The following is a 21,207-nucleotide window of genomic DNA, read 5'->3' on the forward strand; positions in this document are numbered from 1 at the left end:
CCTGGCCAACGAAACTTATAGCGATGCTGATACTTCGAACATTGATCTTAAGACCGTTTTTAGGTTGTTTGGAGCACTTGTGAGCAATGTTGTCAAATCGCATATGCGATCGCACAATCGCATATGTGGTCGCATATATATATATATATATATATATATATATATATATATATATATAGATAAATTTTTTCATATCTTTTTTTATAAAAAATCAGAAAAATAAGGAGAAATTAAGAAAAAATGAATAAAATATAAAAAAGTAGGGGGAACTTTCCTAAGTTAATAGATAAATAATTTTATATGCCCTTGGCCCTTCCAATACATTTAATTTAAGTAAAATAAAACCAATTACATAATGAATTAAATATTAAGTCATCATTCATCAACAATTCAACATTGTACAATATAGTTAATAAATATCAACATTCAACATTCAACAGTACAGTCAATAATCAATGTCAACACACGTAGTAAGTAAATAAAATAAAGAAGTTATTTATTATTGATCTAATCATATACTATATACATTGATCTATTTGCCATTGTGGCATTTGATCACCACCACTATCGTCATCATCACCATCATCATTCGAGTCAATCTACTTCTTCCACACTTCTTCTTCTTCTGTTTCTTCATCATCTGTATGTACTAATACTTCATCAACATCTAATGGTGGATCTTCAGCTCGATCATTATCATCTCCTTCTTCCATCTCCTCAATCTCTTCAATGGGTTGATGGCTACTACTTGGCCCCCCGGCTCCTCCCCATCCTTCGCCGTCGAGTGGTACCTTCTCCAGGTGTCGAACTGTATGCGGCATCTTCAACTTGCGCCCATGTCAGGTCCTCTCCAGCAAATACCGGGTCCTCTGTCTCTACGGGCTGCTCGTTATCTGCATCCAACTCATCTAAGCAGATATGGTCAAAGAAACCAAGCTTTTTTTTTTCCTAGTTTGGAATCGTTCTCGTAATTTTTAATTGCATTGGACGAAAACATTTTAAGTAGGTTAGAGTCACTTTGTTGATTATATTGTAAAAAAACTATTTGTAAGACTGACATTCATAGTACTTACTGGGTAATTTCATTATCCGATGCCTGATGACGATGTCCCTTGAGAATATCCCCACTCTCTGTATAGAAGTCCAGTAAAGTTGAGATCTTATCCTGTTATTCTCTATCTGGAATAATTCTTTTCAACACATCAATAAATCCAACCATATGCATATTAAGTGCTTCTGCTAGATCAACAGAAGTGAATAAACAGGCTGTGTTAAGGATGTAAGCAGCTGAATACAATGGAGATGACATTTGGCTGCTTCATTTTCTATTTATAATATCTATAATTGGCTTTTAATCACGGTCTGTATAGTTAAAATGGTCCATAATCTTATTTTTCGCCCTCTCCATCGCATCATATATGTAACCCATTGCAGGCTTCTCATCCTCGTCCACCAATCGCAATATAGTGATTAAGGGCTCAGATGCTTTTAGCGTCTTTACCACTTGTGTCCAAAAACTTTGCGAAATGATTGCTTGTTGAACCTATTTCCCTTCAGATTTCTTTGACCAAGGCCCACTCGTAAAATAGGCCGACACTACAAAGCTTCTAAGTTTTGATTTTTTTGCATGTAATGTTTGTAGTGTTAAAAAGGCTGTAGCGAAACGGGTGACTGCTGGACGTAGCAAGTTACCCCCAATGTGTTTTCTCATTCGAGTGAGAAAAAGGGCGTGTTTGTACATAAAGACCGTGATTCTTCTAGCCATTGCAATCACATTTATAAATAACATACATATATCTTCTAACATAAGATCAACACAATGGGCTGCACAGGGAGTTCAAAATAAATGGCGCCTCTTCTCCATAAGAAGACAACTGGCCATTACATACGAGGCTGCGTTGTCTGTAATTACTTAATAACGTATTCCTCACCTATTTCTTCAACTACATTATCTAGTAAGCTAAACAAGTATTCTCCTGTATGTGAATGACCCGATGCATCCACGGACTTCAAGAACATTGTCAGTTGGACAATTTACCAAAAAGTTAATAAGAGACTGACCGGATCTATCGGTCCATCCATCGGCCATTAGTGAACACATATTTTTTCCACGATTCCTTATATTCAGTTATAAATGATCGTGTATAATTAACTTAGGTTTTCAGGCATGTCTCCCTCATTTCATGATATGAAGTAGGTTTAAGCTCAGGTCCAAATTGACCTATAGCCTCAACAATTACTTTGAAGCTTCTCGATTTAATGACGTTGAAAACAATGCTAGTATGGTAAAACCACTTAACAATATATTGAATAGTGGATTTTTTTATTTTTTTATTTTTTTAAATCTTTTTGTTTATACCAGTTTTCTAAAGTTGTTTGAGCCGGCCATTTGCCTCGACCCCTTTGGTCAATCACATCCTCGGGGTGTGGTCTACACCATCTATCCATGAGCCCATGCCTTCAGGCTCTTTTCGAGACCATTGGTTGTACTTATGGTCTATACTGGCCTGTCGAAGTAGGGGGAGTGGGACTAGCTTCATATACATTAACTACGTTTAACTCTTCATATGCGTCTTGTTCCAAATATTCCTCGTGATATACGGCACTATCGTATCTCTTTCTTGATTGTTTTTCCATATCCTACATGATCTGATCTCTCTTCATATTTCTGGAGTAATTTTGTCACATGCTTTTGCATTTGACCCCGGCAAATGTGAAAGGTATTGCTTGTGCCTTACAATGCCACCGGAACCCACGTACCCACATAACTCACATGCTATGTGAGTCTTATCCGAAATACCATGATAGTGCCCATACTTCCAACCCAGGTCATTCGACTTGGGTTTCAAAGAGGAAGATTGGGAAGAAGACATTTTGTTGGTGGTGTGTGTATTAATTGTAAGTTGCTATTTGCTAGTATTGAAAAGTAACTAAAAAGTAAACTAAAAACTAAAGTAAATAAAGAGACTAAAGAGATGAGAGAGAGAGAGAGAGAGAGAGAGAGAGAGTTACACTTACACTTACACTAGTAGAGAGAGAGAGAGAGAGAGAGAGAGAGAGTTACACTTACACTTACACTAGTAGTAGAAAGGGAGAAAAGGAGAAAGAGTGAGAGTTCCAGTTACACTCGTAGTAAAAGAGAGGGGAGAGAGATATTTACACACAAACACAATTACAATGACAAATTTACAAAAAATAAAAATAAAAATTCTTCACTTCTCAGCTTCACTTTTGCCTTGACCCTTGAGTCTCTTAACTCTTCAGTCTAGAATATTGTAGACTTGTTGTACTTGTAACTTGTAACTTGTAAGTATCTTGTTCTTGTAACTTGTAAGTTGTGTTGTAACTTGTAACTTGTAAGTAACAAAGTAACAAACTAAAAAAAATGTTAGAACTTAGAACTTGGAAGAAACTGAAACTATAATAAATTAAACTTGCAACTTGTAATGTAAGTTGAGTCTCTTGATTCTCTTGAATGTAAAGAAACTTTAAGAAAGAGAGATAGAAAGAGAGATAAAAAGAGAGAGTGGTGTGGTGGGTGTGTGAATATGATTATAAATTTATGATCTTTAGAACTTGGAAAAATTAGAAAGAGAGTTCAATGGATGGAGCTTGGTTGTCTCTTGAATCTTGATTCTTGAATCTTTGTACTTGTCCCTTGATTGAAACTTCAAACTTAAAAGAAATATGGATAGAGTGGAGCTTGAGGCTTGGAATTATGTAAAAGAGAGTGTAAGAGAGTAGAAAATAGAGATAGAGAGAGAGAGAGTTTGAACTTCAAGAATTTTTATTTTTATTTTTTTAATTCCCATTTGCGAAATCACATATGCCACTTTCGCATATACAATTTCCATCTGAGTATACCAATATGCGATCGCACATGACAACACTGCTTGTGAGTCTTTGGGTGTATCTCGGTAGAAGTGTTATAGTGGGAATTGGGGTCAATGTGGAGATTGAGATGCACCTTCCCGCTTTATTGGGATGCAAGATTCCTAAGTTTTCTCTTATGTATTTAGGTCTCTTCCTGGTTGCTAATTCCATCCATTTTTCTAGATTATTTTAGGGCATGAGCCAAAAAATGAGGCAAATCCGAAGCTTAAGTGGACCACACCACAAGAAAACTGTGGGGATTGAACACCTACCATTGAAAACTTCTTAAGGGCCACAAAAGTTTTGGATGAAGCAAAAATTTGTGTTTTCCCTTCTAGGTGTGTGACCTTATGAATAGGTTGGATGGCAAATAAACAACATGATGGGCCCTAGGAAGGTTTCAATGGTGGGGCATCATTGCTTTTTGTGGTGGTCCATTTGAGCTTTGGATTTGCCTAATTTTTAGGCTCATGCCCCAAAATTATTTGGCAAAATGGATGGACAGTATGGATATAACAAATACGTCACGGTTGGGCCTACAAAATTTTTCCATGTCTACACGCCACTGAGGTCGGTTGTGTGTGCTACACTACGCAATTTGAGTCCCACCTAATTCGGGCCCTAAAAAGATTGTACATGAGGCATGTATAACTCAAAATCAACCAATTAAATTATGGGGCTGTTGTTACTAAGTCACAATCCCAAAATCAAATTGTTTAAACGATTTTAACCATTAATTTGCAGACACTTATTTTTTCAAATAGGACCATTTGATATTTTCATTCTTCACCATCACATAAATGTCCAAAGGTCCATTTGTGGGATAAGTGCTAATAAATTGGATGAATTTATGGCTAATTTGGGGCATCGAGCGGTCTACCAAATCGGCAACACTTCATCTGAATTTAGTTTCATTTTATATAAAAATAATAATAATAATAATAAATAAAATAAAATATTGGGGGAAATGATATCAAGTTGTTAGATATTAGTAATTATATGATAAGACACAAAATTCTCTAGAGTCTGTATGTTGAAATGAAATGCACGCGAGTTGCGAGGTATGTAATTCACCAATATTGTAAATAATAGTAAAACTTGCACATATGAGATGTTTTTGTATTACATTCATTCTAATAAATTTATCATTCATATTATGTAGTTAGAAAATTAAATATAGAAGGTTTGTAGTCAATCCTAGGTTGTTAGGTTCATAAATTCATCAAACAACTCAATACAACATTCTCACCAAAGAGTGGACCGTTACACTACAATGAACATGTTCGAAAGAAATAATTATAATGCATATTTGTAATATTTATATTTTTTTGGATTTTCTAGATTTTTTTTTTTCAGATTTTTTTGAGCAAAAGAAATTTCAACCGATATGGCGGCATAACGATTGTTACGTCCCCTGTATTGGCCATCATGGTGATACTTCATATCTGTAATGGTGGTGACCATTATGGCCACCATAATAGATTGGAACACCATGGTGACTTCTGTCACTTTGGGATCCTACGGTTCAAAATTTTGAAAGACGTTTGGAATCTTAAAATTGGAGTAGCTCTCTTTGGTGGGATGAATTATGCTTATCAAATCATCCATGGTGGATCTCTTGGTTTGTTAACTCTCTATATTCATAATTTCGAAGGTCAATGGGGAAAAGACTGGAAAGGATTTGAAGGAGTTCTGGCAATGGGTTGGGGGGTCGGAATGGAAGTATTTTGGGTGGGGGAAATTTAGAGGTGTTCATAAAGAAAGGGAGGCTTGAGAATTGGAAGGATTAGGGAAATTGAATTTGACACTGACTCGTTTCTAGGAGAGCTGGTGCCTCTTTGAGTGGCAGATTGTTGTTGGATCACATCTTCTGAAAATCCACATTGGACTATGTTCACCACCAACATTGTCTCCCCAAAATATGTTTATGTGTGAACTATGAAGTAAAAGACATGGTTATAAATATCATCTGATATGGCTCAATATCGTCTGAGTTATATCGATTTTGGTTGGGACTGGGATGGTTCAGCCCACCTGTATCCTAGAATCGGGCGACTCATTCCAACTCCGAATGAATTTGTTTGGATTGAGAAAGCTGGCACCGAGTCAACAGGCTAGAGAATATCTGTTGCGCAAATGGTTTTACATGAATATAAACTTCTTGAGAAATACCTACAGTGTGAATATGTTTATCGTCATGAAGCATTGGATCTAGATTAGATACAATGAAAGCAGTAACGATATCTCTGCAGAAAATCCTAATCAGCTACCCCGAAATTTCAGAGGTGGAAAGTATTCAGGATTGAAGTACCAAAATTGATATAGCGTGTGTATGGGACATTTACATCTTTAGAAAGTAATTTGTGAACTATGTCCATTTGCGTCATCTCATGAATTTATGTTGGTGGCCACTATAGGCATCAGAAATAATCCATAATTTGTGGTTGTGATTGTGATGGTCTTTTGTGAAATTCCTAGCCTCTGTGTCTGTCACCAAACCCATATTTTTTCTCTTTAATTTGGCCAGATGAGGCCTATGCTTTTCTTGACTCTATCAATAGAATTATGTTTTTGGTTACTCTTCTCATGAAAGTCCATTGGCCTGATACACATTCTTATTACATGAAATTTGAAGTCATGTTATGTATGAGGTTTCCAATATGGTGATGTGTTTAATGTAGTTAAAGATGAGTTTAATGTTGTTAAAGTCTCCCTTGAAAACCACTTATTTATTGTTGTTACTTAGTTGCTTATTAATATGCATTAAGGTAAAGTTTCAACTCCTGAATGTTTGCTTAACAGGTTGGTTATGGCGAATGTTTCACAGAGTTTACAACAATCCAAATCTTACTGTGCACTTCAATACGGAAGCTGCGGATGTCGTTAGCAATAGCAAAGGCCAGATGTCTGGTATTTTATTGAGAAGGCTGGATACGGGCGAGGAATCAGTCCTTGAGGTGAGAGGCCTATTTTATGGTATAGGTCATACACCTAACAGCCAATTGTTGGAAGGCCAAATTCAACTTGATAGTTCTGGCTATGTGTTAGTTCAAGAGGGTACTGCAAAAACTTCTGTTGAAGGTGTCTTTGCAGCTGGAGATGTTCAGGTAATGCTGCCAACTAATTCCTTCAATTCCTGCTGTTCTAAAGAATGCATACATCTGTTGCCTATCTAGCTTTACATATGGCTCCTCTTTCTTCGAGAAACACTTTGTGCTAAAAAGCCATCTTTCAGGTTTACTAAGTTCATTTTATTATTTTCTGTTTGTTTCTTTGTTTCATGATTCTTCTAGTTTTGCATGTGCATGCTTTCCATGGTATGATCATTCTGATTTGTGAATAATTCTTATTTGAAAGTGTGAAGTGTTTCTTTAGTTTCAATTATCTTTTCAGTTTATTATTTAGTGCATATTATGAATCTTTAACTCATATTATTATCTATTTTTATGTTTTGTCTTTTCACTACAATTTAGCAAACTGCAAGCATTTCCTTTTCATTATTGTGGTTAAGTTCTCTTTTAGTTTCGATTATTCTTTCAGTTTATTATTTAGTGCATATCATGAATTTTTAACTCATATTATAATCTATTTTTAGTTTTTGTCTTTTTGCTACAAATTCAGCAAACTGCATGCATTTCTTTCTCATTGTTGTGGTTAAGTTCTCTTTACCATCTTGAATTTCATTTTTTCTCTTCAACTGTAGAATGTTTCTGCGCTGGATGTTCATGTAAAATTGATCTTTTCAGGGAATCATATGCAAATATGCAAGGCCCTTAAGTGCTTAATGATCATCATAATGTTTTAGAAAAGCTTTTGAATCAAATATGTAATGCAGGGTCATTTTCACACCGGGCTCGAGTGGGGTTGCTTGTGGGATGCAGGGGCACACTTGGGGTGGGTGGCCCGTGTGAAGCGGGTTGCTCGTGTGAAGCGGGTGGCTCATGTGAGGCGGTACCCATGTGATGTGGGGCCCATGAGGGGGGTTCGGCTGAGGTCCTAACCCATGCGATGTGGGGCCTGGGCTAGGAGATAAACAGATTAATTCGCCATGCTCTATCAGTTCAAGCTTTTAGAGCAAGTGGTTAATTGTCCTGCATCAATATGCAAGGCCCTATAGTGCTTTAATGATTGCCCTGCATAGTAATTGTGCCTCTTAAACGATTCCTGACTAGATATATGAAACGTATGCTTGCTGAATTTTACTCATCTTCCTGTGTTTTCCTATTTCTAGAGGCATGAGGTTCAAGTGAACCGCCGAAGATTTCTGCTGTTTCAGCGATTACACGGACGAAATGTTTTTTTCTAGAAACTTCTTAGGGCAAAAGTAAATTTCTCTTAAACTTCACCTCGAGTTGGGTGGCCCAAGGAAGCATCAAAAGATTGAGAAACGAATTTTTTGATAATGATCTATGCCAAGCCCTTTGGCAAAGACATCCACAAAGAACATGATTAATGACATTTTTTTGTGATTCAACCTTTTTAGGAATGAAATGGTGATCAAGTTCAATATGCTTGGTACGACCATGATAGACAGGATTGTGAGAGAGTTTCATGGCACTGCCACAATGAAGAGTACAAGTACCAAGACGGAATCCAATCTTGTCAAGAATATGACCTAACCTTGCTACCTTGGTAGTAGTAGTTGATATCATGGTTTCAAATATTTGTGTCACATACGCCAATACAAGCGTATGGTATTGGTATCCGATAGAGGATTGAAACGATCCACTTCAAAAGGTAGCATATTGGCCCATATTGGCTGATATCGGGCTGTATTAGTACCGATATGCCCTTGGGTATTGCCCCACAACAGTTACATCTATGATATGCCATTCTTCAATCCTTTATTTTTTCCATTTTTCACACATTTTTATGCATTTTCTTTTTCATTTGAAGCATAGATGAAATGGGGGCTCCTTTTGGACCAGATCTAGGTCTATTTTGGAGATCAAAACACAAGAATTTGTCATGATTTGATGAATTGAAGTGTAGAAGAACTCATTTGATGGTCATGCTTATAATGAAAATATATCAATTATAATCATGCATGTTAAATTGATTATTTGCAATTTTCATATAGTAACTTTCGTGGTGATTGCAATGATGTTCGGTTAAAATATGTAACAAAAATAATTACACTAAAAATTAACAATCAATCTAAGAATTTATAATTCCCATAATATTTAACAACAAATTTAGGGTGCGTTTGGATTGAAGGGAACTTGTGGAATTATTCAATTTATGTTGAGAAGATGTTTGTACTTGCTTGGAACCAGAGGATGCCTTGTTAAACTGTTTGCCTTTGCCTTGCCCACCTCAACAATGGACGAAAACCTTTTTTTCCCACCATTTAAATTAAAAAAAGGTGGGAAAAAGAGGTTTTCCTCTCATGTGATGTTTTAAATGGCGAACTTGGGGAAAAGAGGTTTCATGTGTGGGACTTTCAGATGCAAAGGAAAAGCATTTTCTTGGACTTTTCTTTAGTAAAACAAATAAGTGCAAAAGGTTTCCTTCCCCTAGTGCTAATGTCAGTTTAATGTCCCCTTATGTTATGATTTTGCTTTACCCTATTTTGCCCGCAATCCAAACATGCCTTTAGAGGTCAAAGACTTGAAAACTCAACTTTCACAAGTCAAGCCAACAGATGCATTCTTACTAGGAGTGGCCCAATACATCACTGAATGGATGTCAATGCACACATAAATGATAGATTCTCGTGTTTCCTATCAGCTTCTCTTTATGATATTTTTCTGCAGCCCAAAAGGAGGTGGGTGGAGGTAGTGAGAAAAGACTTGATGACTTATGGTCTAATCAAGGTTATGGCTCTTTATAACGGAACGAGATTCATGTAGCTGATCCTAATTAATTAGGATTAGGCTTAGTTAGATATATTCCATTTCCCTTAGATTCCCAAATCTTCACTTCATCCTTTTCAAGTTACAAAGCAAAGCTCCTTCGGCACTCGCCAGAACAAGCGATCTAGGTTGCATCCCTCCTGTACCTATCCAATAGTTGGACTTTTACCTATTTTGTTTTCATCGTTGATTGTCTCATTGTCTAGAGAAACAACAAATAAAGAACTATTGGTACATCCGGTATAGAGGTCCAATCTCACTCCATCTCTGCCAAGGTTCTGAAAACTAGCTTTGGAGGGCACGTAATGTGGTTTACATCATATTGTTTTTGGCTTGGGCCTATGTGCCCTCCAAAGCTAGTTTTTAGAACCTTGGTGAAGATGGAGTGAGATTGGACCTTTATACTGGATGTACCAATAGTTCTTTATTTGTAGTTTCTCTAGGCAATGAGACAATCAACGGTGAAAACAAAATAGCTAAAAGTGCAATGCCAAGAATTTGGATCAACATCCTAATCAACTATTGAATTGGTACAGGAGAATGATGCAACCTGGATTGCTTGTTTCGGCGGGTGCTGAAGGAGCTTTGCTTTGTAACTAGAAAAGGAAGAAGTGAAGATTTGGGAATCTAAGTGAAATATAATACAATTTGGCATCCAAACACATTCAATCACATAAGCAAGCCATTTCTTCTCAATTTCTTATGCAAAAGCCAAAGCTACCTTACAATCCTTGTTGCAAGGTACTTATAGATATGTTTTTTTGTTTTTTTTTTACCTGAATGGAAGGTCCTTACAGATCTCTTACAACAACCCCCAAGTAACTTCGAACAAACTCCTAACTTCTAACTAATTGTGATTAACACTACATAACTATGGTGATTAGTTGCTAATGACAACTAAATCCACCAACCCAAAACTATCTCGAACAAACTTTATAACTTCCTAACTAGTAGCTAACAACTAATCAACACAAGAAGGAAATTACAAATATACCCTCCAAACTCCAAAATTAACAAAAATGCCCCACTTGATACATTTGCCTTGTATGTGCCTCACGAGGCCCGACAATGGGTAGTATGATCTAAGCCATCCAAGTAAGGCATGGCCGCATGCCCACAATTTGAGAGTAGAGAAGTGCTAATGGAGCAATAGGGGATAGTATAATCAATTGTTTCCTTGATGTATGGAAGAATTTGCTTGTTTGCTTCAAGGTGGCAAGTCTTGGGAGCATGTAATGAATGACAAAACCAATTGTGTTGGTGAAAGAGGATATTGGAGAATATCATACTACAATAACTCATAGTTCTAGTAGGTTGCTGCCTTCACCAATAAATTCCTTATTAGAACGACCGAAGTGTTTGCATTGGGGTATCCCAAAATGTTCAAAAAGTTTCTGATGATACTCACTGTCTCACACTGCTAGAGATGCATTCCATGAGTAGATCGAACAAATTAAACTCTTAGAAAGTAGTGAAGTTGGTCGAGGTCTTTCACATCAAATTGAGTAGCCATATTTTTTAGATCAACAACTGAATATGCATCGTTGGATGCAATGATAATGTGATTAACATATACAAGTCCTAGAGGCATGGGACAACCCCACATGTTGGTGGATTTGGATTGAGATGGATTTTATTTTATTTTTAAAAGCCCTAAAGAAACTTTATAAGAGGTCCCATTCGACGAGGGAGCCCAAATATGTTTGACTACATTCAACGACAAGCATACTTTGTTGAGCACTAATAGGAGCTATATCATAATCCTAAAGGTTTCTTCTCAACAGAAGCCTTAAAACAATATTTTGATCCATGATTTCATAACACTCCTCAATCTTCACAAATCTAAAAGATAACAAATAAAATCTTGAAATTTGTCCCCCACCCAAGTGCCCTCCCAAAAGTGAATTTGATGTAGGACCGATGCATGAACTCAAATATTGCGTGAGATCAACCAATAAAATTAAATTAATTAATAAAAATCACAAAACTTGCTACTATCATCGCAAATACCAAAATTCCAAAAGGAGATCATGCATAATTCAAGCCTAGGTTACCAAGCATCATCCTACAAGACCATTAAATAAGGGAAACTACGATCTAATGGATGTAGAAATATCCAAATAGCATAGGGTTAAGCCTATTTCAAAGGAGGTCTAATACTACCTAGGGTTTACTAGATTTGGGGGTGGGTGAAGCTAGGGTTTAGGGAAATTGGGGAAAACTTGAAATTAGGGTTTAATTGGGTAAATTGGGTAAATGGATTGGTTGTTTAGGCTTTAATTAGGGGGGAATTAGGGTTTTGGATAGTTCGAGGTTAGGGGTTTAAGAGGAATGAAGGGAATGTGGGAATTAGGGTTTGGGATTATTGTTGAAATTGGGAATTAGGGTTTGGGTTTGGATGGGGGAATGGAGAGATAAGGAAACAAAAGGAATGAAGGGAAACCATATAGCCAGCCCTACGGGCTCACATGTGTGGTCGTACGATCGCACGTGTGGGTTTGGTAGGGTAGCGTTTGGCGCCCAAGGTCGTGTTTGATGTGGGAATGATAAAGGATAATGTTTGAAAAAAGTTTGGAAGGGGTTATGAGGAATCTGGATGGGAGAAATCGAAAATTGTAACAAATACCTTATAATGAAGAACTCGAAGGGATAGATGAGAACCTGGTGCTCTCGTTGATGGAAGATCGGTCTCGCACCAATCTCTCTTTCAAATCACATGGAAGGCTTCTTCACATCACATGAAGAATAGAAAACACAACTTTTTTCTTCTTCAAAATAATGGCATTAGGGCTCCACACACCCCCTTTCTCTTTTATAGTTTCAGAAAAGACCTTTTATAAAAAAGGCGCTCTCAGATAAGATTTTCAACATAAAGACGCTTAATAAATTAAAAGTTGTTCCCAACTCCCTAATCTCAACATAAACATAAGTTATACAAAAAATAACGAAGCATGTAAACAATTTAAACAACTAAACTATTTCGTGGCCCATGGGGTCCACGATCAAGATGTCCAATAATGATGATCCAACGGTCTGATCATCGTGTCCACTTGATCCAACGGTTCAATGTGTCGATCAAGCTCCTATATGCAACCCACGTGTATCTTCCCAGTGTGGGGTCTTCAAAGATGCACGAACATGCACGCGGGGTCTTCAATATGATCATGGATACTCGCCTAGCCACAAAGAAATCGGTGCGACCCGCCTCCTCTGATACGTACGCAAAGGTGTATGTGAAGTGATGTCTTCATCAGAATTCCTTCAAATCACACACCAAAAATCTCATCTACTCTCCAAGTTCACTTCCTACACCTTTTGACATCATCAAATTAGAAATGGCCTTCCAAATATGCGAACTCTTTTTTCTATCAACTCCTATTCTAGCGTCCCTTATCACCATATTTGCTCGTGATGACCTCTTCAAATAGACCCTTGCCTTTGATTGAACAACCCACCACCACTTTGAAAGGAGAGTCAGAAAATTCCCTTTTTGAAACGGTCCCCTCCCATCTTAAATAAAACACGTTGAATCTACTTAAGCATTTTGTTGACTGATGCATGAACCATAACATGAGAAAGTAAGTGGAAAGTTTGCTACCATGGTGTCAACTTCATTGAAGATCTTGATTTCCAATACCTGAACTTACATATTTGAGCATGTGAAGACCAACCTTGAAGGTACTGCTCTATTATATGCTAAACATTCCATATTTAAGGAAACACTCTAATCCTAATCTTAGTACCATACCCTATTTTCCCTAGCTTCCTCTTTAAGAGCCTTTAATCCCTATAGAGGCATGCATAACAAAAGGCGAAACATGTTCAGGTTCCGTACAAAATTTCCAATTATTCAAGACTTGGACTATCATGCATACATGTGCCCTTCAAAGTTCAATTTTTTTTTAGATAAGCCATTTTATATTTGTAAATTGCCCATTATAAACTACCACTTCCATCAAAGCAACTATCAATTGCGCTTTTGCAAGTTAGTACTAGGATGGGTGAGCCCTTGCAAGATTGGTCATATTCGGTTAAAATATAGCTTAGCTTATCCGAATCATTCCAAGGCTCACCAATCTATTTGTAGACCCAGGTAAATAGATTCACCTACTGCAATGGAAGTAGCTCGCATCAAATGTTGAGCTATCCAATTGCAGGGAAGTCTTATCTTGTTTCTGGTAGCTCACCATACATTTGAAATCTTCGTACAAGCTGCTAAAAAAATTCTTCTTTTCAAATGTTGGCAGATTTACTAGCCAACTTAGGGCCCATTTCTTCTCACAAGGTCTGTTTTTATCTGATGGTGAATGTGTTACGTGAATGTGTTACTGCTTGATATATCCTTTTTCTTAAGGCTTTTATTTGCATATAATTGTTTAAATGAGGAGACAAAGAATTGCTTTGATTAGGAGTGAGTGGGTTCAAAAAGTCTTTGAAAGGTCAAGGGGAAGGCCCAAAAGCACATGGATGTCGGTCGTAAGAACAAATTTGATGACCGATGGTTTAACTGAGGATATTGTTCTGATAGGTGGAATGGCGGAATGCAATTCATGTAGCTAGCCCTAATTAATTGGGATAAGGCTTAGATGATGATGATGATGATGATGATGATATAATGTTTGTTAAAAGTGTTAAGTGGCCATACAATTGGTCTCTTTGGGCTATTGGGCTTTATTGTAGGTTTGGGTAGTGTTTAGGTCCATAGGATGTCTTTTCTTACATAAGGAGGGTATTCTTGTATTTTCCACATATTTAGTGAAAGCCCTAATAAAACTTGAGAGATGGGACGTGTGGAGGCAATTCCAACACAACCATTCTACTCTCCTCTTCTCCCTCTTCTTCCTTTCTCTCACTTCTTTACTTTTGTTGATTTTCCTATTTCACATGCTTTCACATGGTATCAATGTAAGGTTGGGTGTCATTCGGCCCCCAAATCTCCTCGTTTTAAATCCTTAATTTTTGGATCAAGATTGGAGGCCCCCAAAACACTAGAGTGATGATAGGACCTTAAGGAAAGAGTGTTCCTCGTTGTTTTCATGCAGAAAACATGTTTTCTGTGTTTTTCATCAAGTACATGGAATTACTTGCACAAAAAGAAAAAAAAGAAAAAGGAATTGCTTGCAAAAGGGAGCGTAGGAGCCTCGACATGAATATGAAGGCTTGCTGATTTTTTACGAAGAGGTGATGCTTAAGTTGATTTTCTTTGTTACTTTGTGTTGAAGTAGTCTTTTGGTTGATTTGTCTATCCATTACATTGTGTGAGATGTATGAATGATGTTGAAGTGGATTCTAGATGATGAAGGGCTGGAAATTTCTATACGATATCGTTGAGAGGTGTAGTTGGGCATGAATCTGATCGTACATCAGTATTTTTTTTCTGTATAAGTCGAAGTAAATTAATTCTAAGGTAACTATATAGAGAATGCTAGTGTATTGTGCATGTGGTTAGTGGCCCTTTTAGTGTAAGTGCATGTGCACACTTTCCTCTTCTCCTGCGGTGTACTATATGCTCTATTATAATAAAATATTCTGTGTTAGGGCAAGCTTAACACAACATCTTTCCCAAACTCTCCTCCTTTTCTCTCAATTTTCTCCTCTTTTCTTCACATTATTATCATCAAACCATTCTCTACTTGGTATCAGAGCATAGATCCAGGCATTCCGCATCTAACAGATTGGGAGGCAACACATCACCTTCCTGACATCAGTAGTCGTACGGCTGTCGTCTGTGTTGTACGGACACATGGACTCCGTTTGAGCCAAAAGTTTAGGGGTTTGATAGATCTTGATTTTGGAAGATTTGTCATGATTTTTTCAGAATTTTTTGGACCTCCTTTCATGGTATTTTGAGCGAAATAGAAAAATTCGAAAATCGGGCCCATCTTCCGTTTTTCTTTGATCTACCTCAACTCGGTAAGCTTTTCTTTGGTTTCTTTGCTCAAGATGGACCGAAATCTTCCTCCCAAGCTACCCATCGAGGATTTTTTTACCTAAGATACATGTTTGAGAGGTTTTTAAACCTCAAACAGACGTGCGACTAGGCTGTTTTTCACTCGGTTGGGCCATTTTTGACTGAGTTTCATGTTATTTGGGATGATTGCTATTTGTTTGAGGTTTATCTCTTATTATCTTAAAGGATTGAGTGAGATAGAGTTGTTTGAATCAATCCTTCTTGGCGTAGGGCCTCTCTTGGCATAAGTTTCTCTCTTGAACTCTCCTATGGTTGACAAAGGGCCCTTATCTCTTGGCATAGGGTCTCTTGAATCCAACCCACTGCAGATTACCTCCACTAAGTTGAATGGTGACAACATCTTCAATGGGCACAATCTGTAAAAGTGTTCTTAGGAGCCCGTGAGAAGTTGTCCTATATTTTGGATGATCCCCCAAGCTCTACAGATGTTACGTACAAGTCTTGGACAAAGGAGAATTATCAAGTTATTGCATGGTTGTTGAATAATGTGGATTCCTCGATTAGCCACTCAGTGATTTTTTTATCCTCGGCTGAAGACATTTGGGATACGCTTCATGATATATTCTCGGAATCTCGGAATTTTTCATGGGTATTCCAGCTTATTCAAGAAATTGGTTGGTTTCAACAAAACTCAAGATCATTAAAAGATTACTATTCGACGCTTCAGGGTATGTGAGATGAGTTGGATATGTATCAGCCTCTTCCTTCCAAATGTAAAGAAGATCATGAACATGCTCATAAGCAGCGGGATGATACTCGTATCATGTAGTTCCTAGCTGGGTTGAATTCAGATTATCTTCATGTTCGAGATTAAGTTATGCAAGATCCTCTTCCCCCATTGATGACAGTCTATGCCCTGTGTTAGTGTGTTATTGTCTCTACTCTTCCTTCTCATTCATTTGTGCCACCCGAGCGCTTGGCACATCTTGTTGGTGATCAGTTCTCTCTTGGCCTTCGGGTACCATCCTTGAGTTCAGGGCGCATTTCTAGTTTTGGTGGTCGTGGTAGAGGCCGTGAGGGAGATCGCAGTCGTGGCGGTTGTGGTTTTCGTGGTCGTGGTGGACGTGGACGAGGACGTGATGGTTCCCGCGTTTGTTCACATTGCGGTGGAACTAATCACATCGTTGATTATTGCTGGCAGATACATGGTCGTCCTACATATGCCGCTGCTTCTGTTACATCCATAGTTGCTCCTGAGACAGTCTTCCACCCCTACAGTGAGCAGTTTACTTCAAGGGAGTTTCTTATCATTTCTCGGGCTACATAGTGACAGTTTAGAGTCCTTTTGAAAAAGTCTGCTTTTCTTCATTGACAATTGCCCATTATATAGGTAGATTACAAGCTATTTAGGGAAGAAATACAAGCTGATCTTCAGCCCCTACCATATATACATCTATCTAAATATACTGTACAACTAATATATCCTAATTAAGGAAGGAATAAATCTGTATAACTGTCATATCAGTCAAAGCTGTAGATATTAGCTGTAAATCTGCTATTAGCTGTAGATATTAGCTGTAAATCTGTAAATCTGTAAATCTGTAAAGCTGTAAATCTGTAAAGCTGTAAATCTGCTGTGTAGATTGATATTTCCTTTGACATCCCCCCTCAAATTAATGCTGGTAAATCGACAAGCATCAATTTGCTAATTAGAAAATGATGGCGCTGACGTGGCATGGATTTTGTGAAGATATCGGCGATCTGCAAAGTTGTGGAGATATGTGGAAGAGTGATGACTTGATGATCATAGGCTTCCCTGATTGAGTGACAGTCAACCTCGATGTGCTTGGTGCGTTCGTGATAGACTGGGTTTGCGGCAATTTGGATGGCATTAGTGTTGTCAGCATGGAGTGGAGTAGGATGTACGGGAATGAAACTGAGCTCTGTGAGGAGACCACGGAGCCAAATGATCTCGGAGCATGCTGCAGACATGGCTCGGTACTCGGCCTCAGTAGATGATTTGGAGACGTGGTCCTGCTTCTTGCATTTCCAAGAGATAAGGGCATCACCAAGAAACATACACCAGCCGGTAGTAGATTTCCTGGTGTCTGGGCAGCCAGCCCAGTTAGCGTCACTATAGGCTTGTAGCTGAAGTGAAGAACCGGAAGGGAAGAATAAGCCACGAGTAGGTGTCCCAAGAATGTAGCGAATTATGCGGCGGACTGCAGATAGATGGAGATGCCTCGGTGCTTGCATGAATTTGCTGACGGTATGAACAACATAAGAGATGTCTGGTCGGGTAATGGTTAGATAGATAAGACTACCAACCAACTTCCGATAGGTAGTAGGATCCTCAAGAAGCTCCCCTTCGTCACGTCGATATTTCACATTAAGTTCCATGGAGGTGTCAACCGAAGTAGCGTTGGTGAGACCAGCTAGCTGAACCAGATCTTGACTATACTTGTGCTGATGCAAGAGGAGACCGTGCGGCTGATGATGCACCTCTAAACCCAAGAAATAGGTGAGTTGGCCAAGATCTTTCATGTGAAATGTAGAATTCAACAAAGTCTGAACCACAGAGATTGCCTCCAAGTCAGAGCCAGTGATGACGATATCGTCCACATAAACAAGGAGGACGACGATACCTGTGGATGTCCTTTGTAGAAAAAGAGGAGTCATACTGACTTTGAGTGAAAGAAAAACTAAGCAAAGTGGATCGAAACTTCTCAAACCATACTCTTGGTGCTTGCTTCAAACCATACAAAGAACGTTTCAGTTTGCAAACATCAGTAGGTGAGGAAGTGGGCATACCAGAGGGAAGTTTCAAGTAAACGTCTTCCTTGAGATCACCGTGGATAAATGCGTTCTTAACATCCATTTGATGTAAGGGCCAGGATTGGGATGCAGCAAGAGCGAGTATAGTTCGGACAGTGGTCATTTTGGCGACCGGTGCAAAGGTCTCATCATAGTCGAGACCATATTCTTGTTTGTTGCCAAGTGCCACTAACCGAGCTTTGTAACGATCTATGGACCCATCGGAATTAAGCTTGATAGAAAACACGAACTTACTGCCAAGGGGTTTCACGGAGGAGGGACATGGAACAACATCCCATGTTTGGTTTTCTTCAAGTGCGAGAAGTTCGGTTTCAATTGCTTTTCGCCAACACTCATGCTCCATTGCCTGTTTATAAGATGAAGGAAGAGAAATAGACGACAAAGTGGCCGTGAAGGATGAAGGAGAAGAGAAACCAAACCTATCTGGGGGTCTACGAACCCGAGTACTGAGTCGGAGAGAGGGAGGTGCAGGTGCTGAAACAGGAGCAGCAGTCGGGGAAGAAGCTTGAGGGGGCTCAGGAGGTGCTGAAGGTTGGTGGGAAGTGGCGGTGGAGCGTCGTCGATACACTAGGAGAGGTTTAGAAGGGACTGGATCTGCAAGAGAGTTAGGAAACATAGGCAAAACAGAAAATGAAGGAGAAACATGATCCTGATGGGTAGAAAAGAAATATTGATTTTCAAAAAAAGTCACATTTCTAGAAACTCGAATGCGACACAGATTTGGATCATAGCAAAGAAAACCTTTCTGCTGTACTGAATATCCTAGAAAAGCACATTTAATTGACTGAGCCGTAAGTTTTGTGCGTTCATGTGCAGGAAGATGAACATAACAGATTCAACCAAAGGTACGAAGGTTAGAATAAGTTGGAGGGTGACCAAATAACCTGGTGAAAGGTGAGTCATGGTTCAATGTGGGAGAAGGCAATCTGTTAATGAGATGGACAGCAGTGGAAAGTGCTTCACACCAAAATCGAGAGGGCGTGGAAGATTCTAACAGAAGAGTGCGAACCACATCAAGAAGGTGACGGTTCTTCCTTTCAGCCACTCCATTTTGTTGAGGTGTCGAAGGGCAAGACCGTTGAGAGATGATGCCATGATTCTGTAGGAAGTCCTGAAACAAATGAGACATATACTCACCCCCATTGTCAGAACGAAGGATTTTGACATGGGCCGAAAATTGTGTCTGAATATATGCATGAAAAATCTTAAAAACAGAAAATACTTCGTCTTTGGAATGAAGGAAATAAATCCATGTGAAACGACTATAGTCGTCAATAAAAGTGACAAAGTATTTGTAATTAGCATGCGAAGTGACTGGTGCCATACCCCACACATCACTATGTATCAGATCGAAAGGTTTGACAACATGCGGTGTGTGAAAAGGAAAGGGTAGAGTTTTACTTTTGCCAAGTCTGCAAGAATTGCAATCAAACTCAACAACACTAAGAGATGGTGTTTCATTATTCCCAAGAAAACTAGATTTCAATAAAGCATGAAGTACATTAGAGTTTGGATGTCCGAGACGTTTATGCCACGCTCAGTAATCAACATGAGCAGAATTACAAGCGACAAAAGGCAAAGAAAAAGAAGACAAAGGAAATTGAAGTGGAAAAAGACGTCCCACTTTAGGCCCCCTCGCGATCATCCGCCCTGACTGTTGATCCTGCACAACACAACCAGATTTAGAAAACTCTACTTTACAATCATTATCAACTAACTGACTGACAGACACAAGATTGGTGGTAAGACCGGGAGATACGAAGACATCAGTGAGAGGAGGAAACATCACCAGTGGCCGTGATAGGTAAATGATTGCCATCAGCAGTATGAATTTTGAGATTTCCAAAATATTTGTTTACATTGGTAAGAGAAGCAGCATTGTTTGTCATATGATGGGAAGCCCCGGAATCAAAGTACCAAGGAGATGATGTAGTGAAGGGTTTACCTGAGAGTCCTAAAGCTGAAAATGCAGAAATGATCATTTGTTGAATCATGTCAGGGGTCACGGGTTGGACTGAAACGGGAGCAGGAGCAAGAGCACTTTGTGTTGTATTCACCAAACTACCCGCACTAGAAGAGCCAATTCAAAAGGAAGGAGGGTAAGATTGGGGGTCGAGTTGGGCATTCCTTGATGATATGGCCATCCTTTTTACAATAGTTGCAGAATTTCCGGGGACAGTTTGCAGCATAATGACCAAATCCCTTGCAACAGAAGCACTGAACAGTGCTCATATCCCTGCTTCGTGGCCTGCCTTGTGCTGCATAGGCTATAGGAACAGATGTAGATCGTCGTTGTTCCATGGTGGTTTGAGTGAGAAGGCGCTGTTCCTCGCGAAGAAGATCATTTAGGCATGTATCCAAGGAGGGGATAGATTCTCGGTTCATAAGATTGGATCTGGTGCCTTCAAATTCAGACCTTAGTTTCATTAGAAATTGATCCCTCTGAGTAGTTTCATGGACAGATTGAACAGAACTAAGACCTTCGGATGGTAAGTCAGCATAAACTATATCAGTGTATTCAGCCCAAAGATTAGTGAATCTAGAGTAAAAATCAGAGATAGAAAGACTATCCTGTTGGAGAGTGGCCAATTCATGTTCAAGCTGGAAACGACGAGCAGTGTTTTGTTGACTGTAGACCTTCTTCAGGTATGTCCACATCTGAGCTGCAGTCTGAGAAGATCGAAGGTTCAAGATGATGTTGGGTTCAACGGATCCCAAAATTCATGCCATAAC

General features: G+C 38.7%; 1 protein-coding gene across 1 annotated transcript in view; it reads left to right on the plus strand.

Annotated features, from left to right (window-relative positions):
• Nucleotides 1–21,207, plus strand: part of LOC131225872 (thioredoxin reductase NTRC) — a 122,526-nt gene that overhangs the window by 53,364 nt on the left and 47,955 nt on the right. Inside the window, exon 5 of the mRNA XM_058221473.1 lies at nt 6,701–6,980. Coding sequence (XP_058077456.1) covers nt 6,701–6,980 — 280 coding nt within the window. The remainder of the gene's footprint in view (nt 1–6,700; nt 6,981–21,207) is intronic.

Source organism: Magnolia sinica, chromosome 14, assembly GCF_029962835.1.
Source record: "Magnolia sinica isolate HGM2019 chromosome 14, MsV1, whole genome shotgun sequence".
Lineage (NCBI taxonomy): Eukaryota > Viridiplantae > Streptophyta > Magnoliopsida > Magnoliales > Magnoliaceae > Magnolia > Magnolia sinica.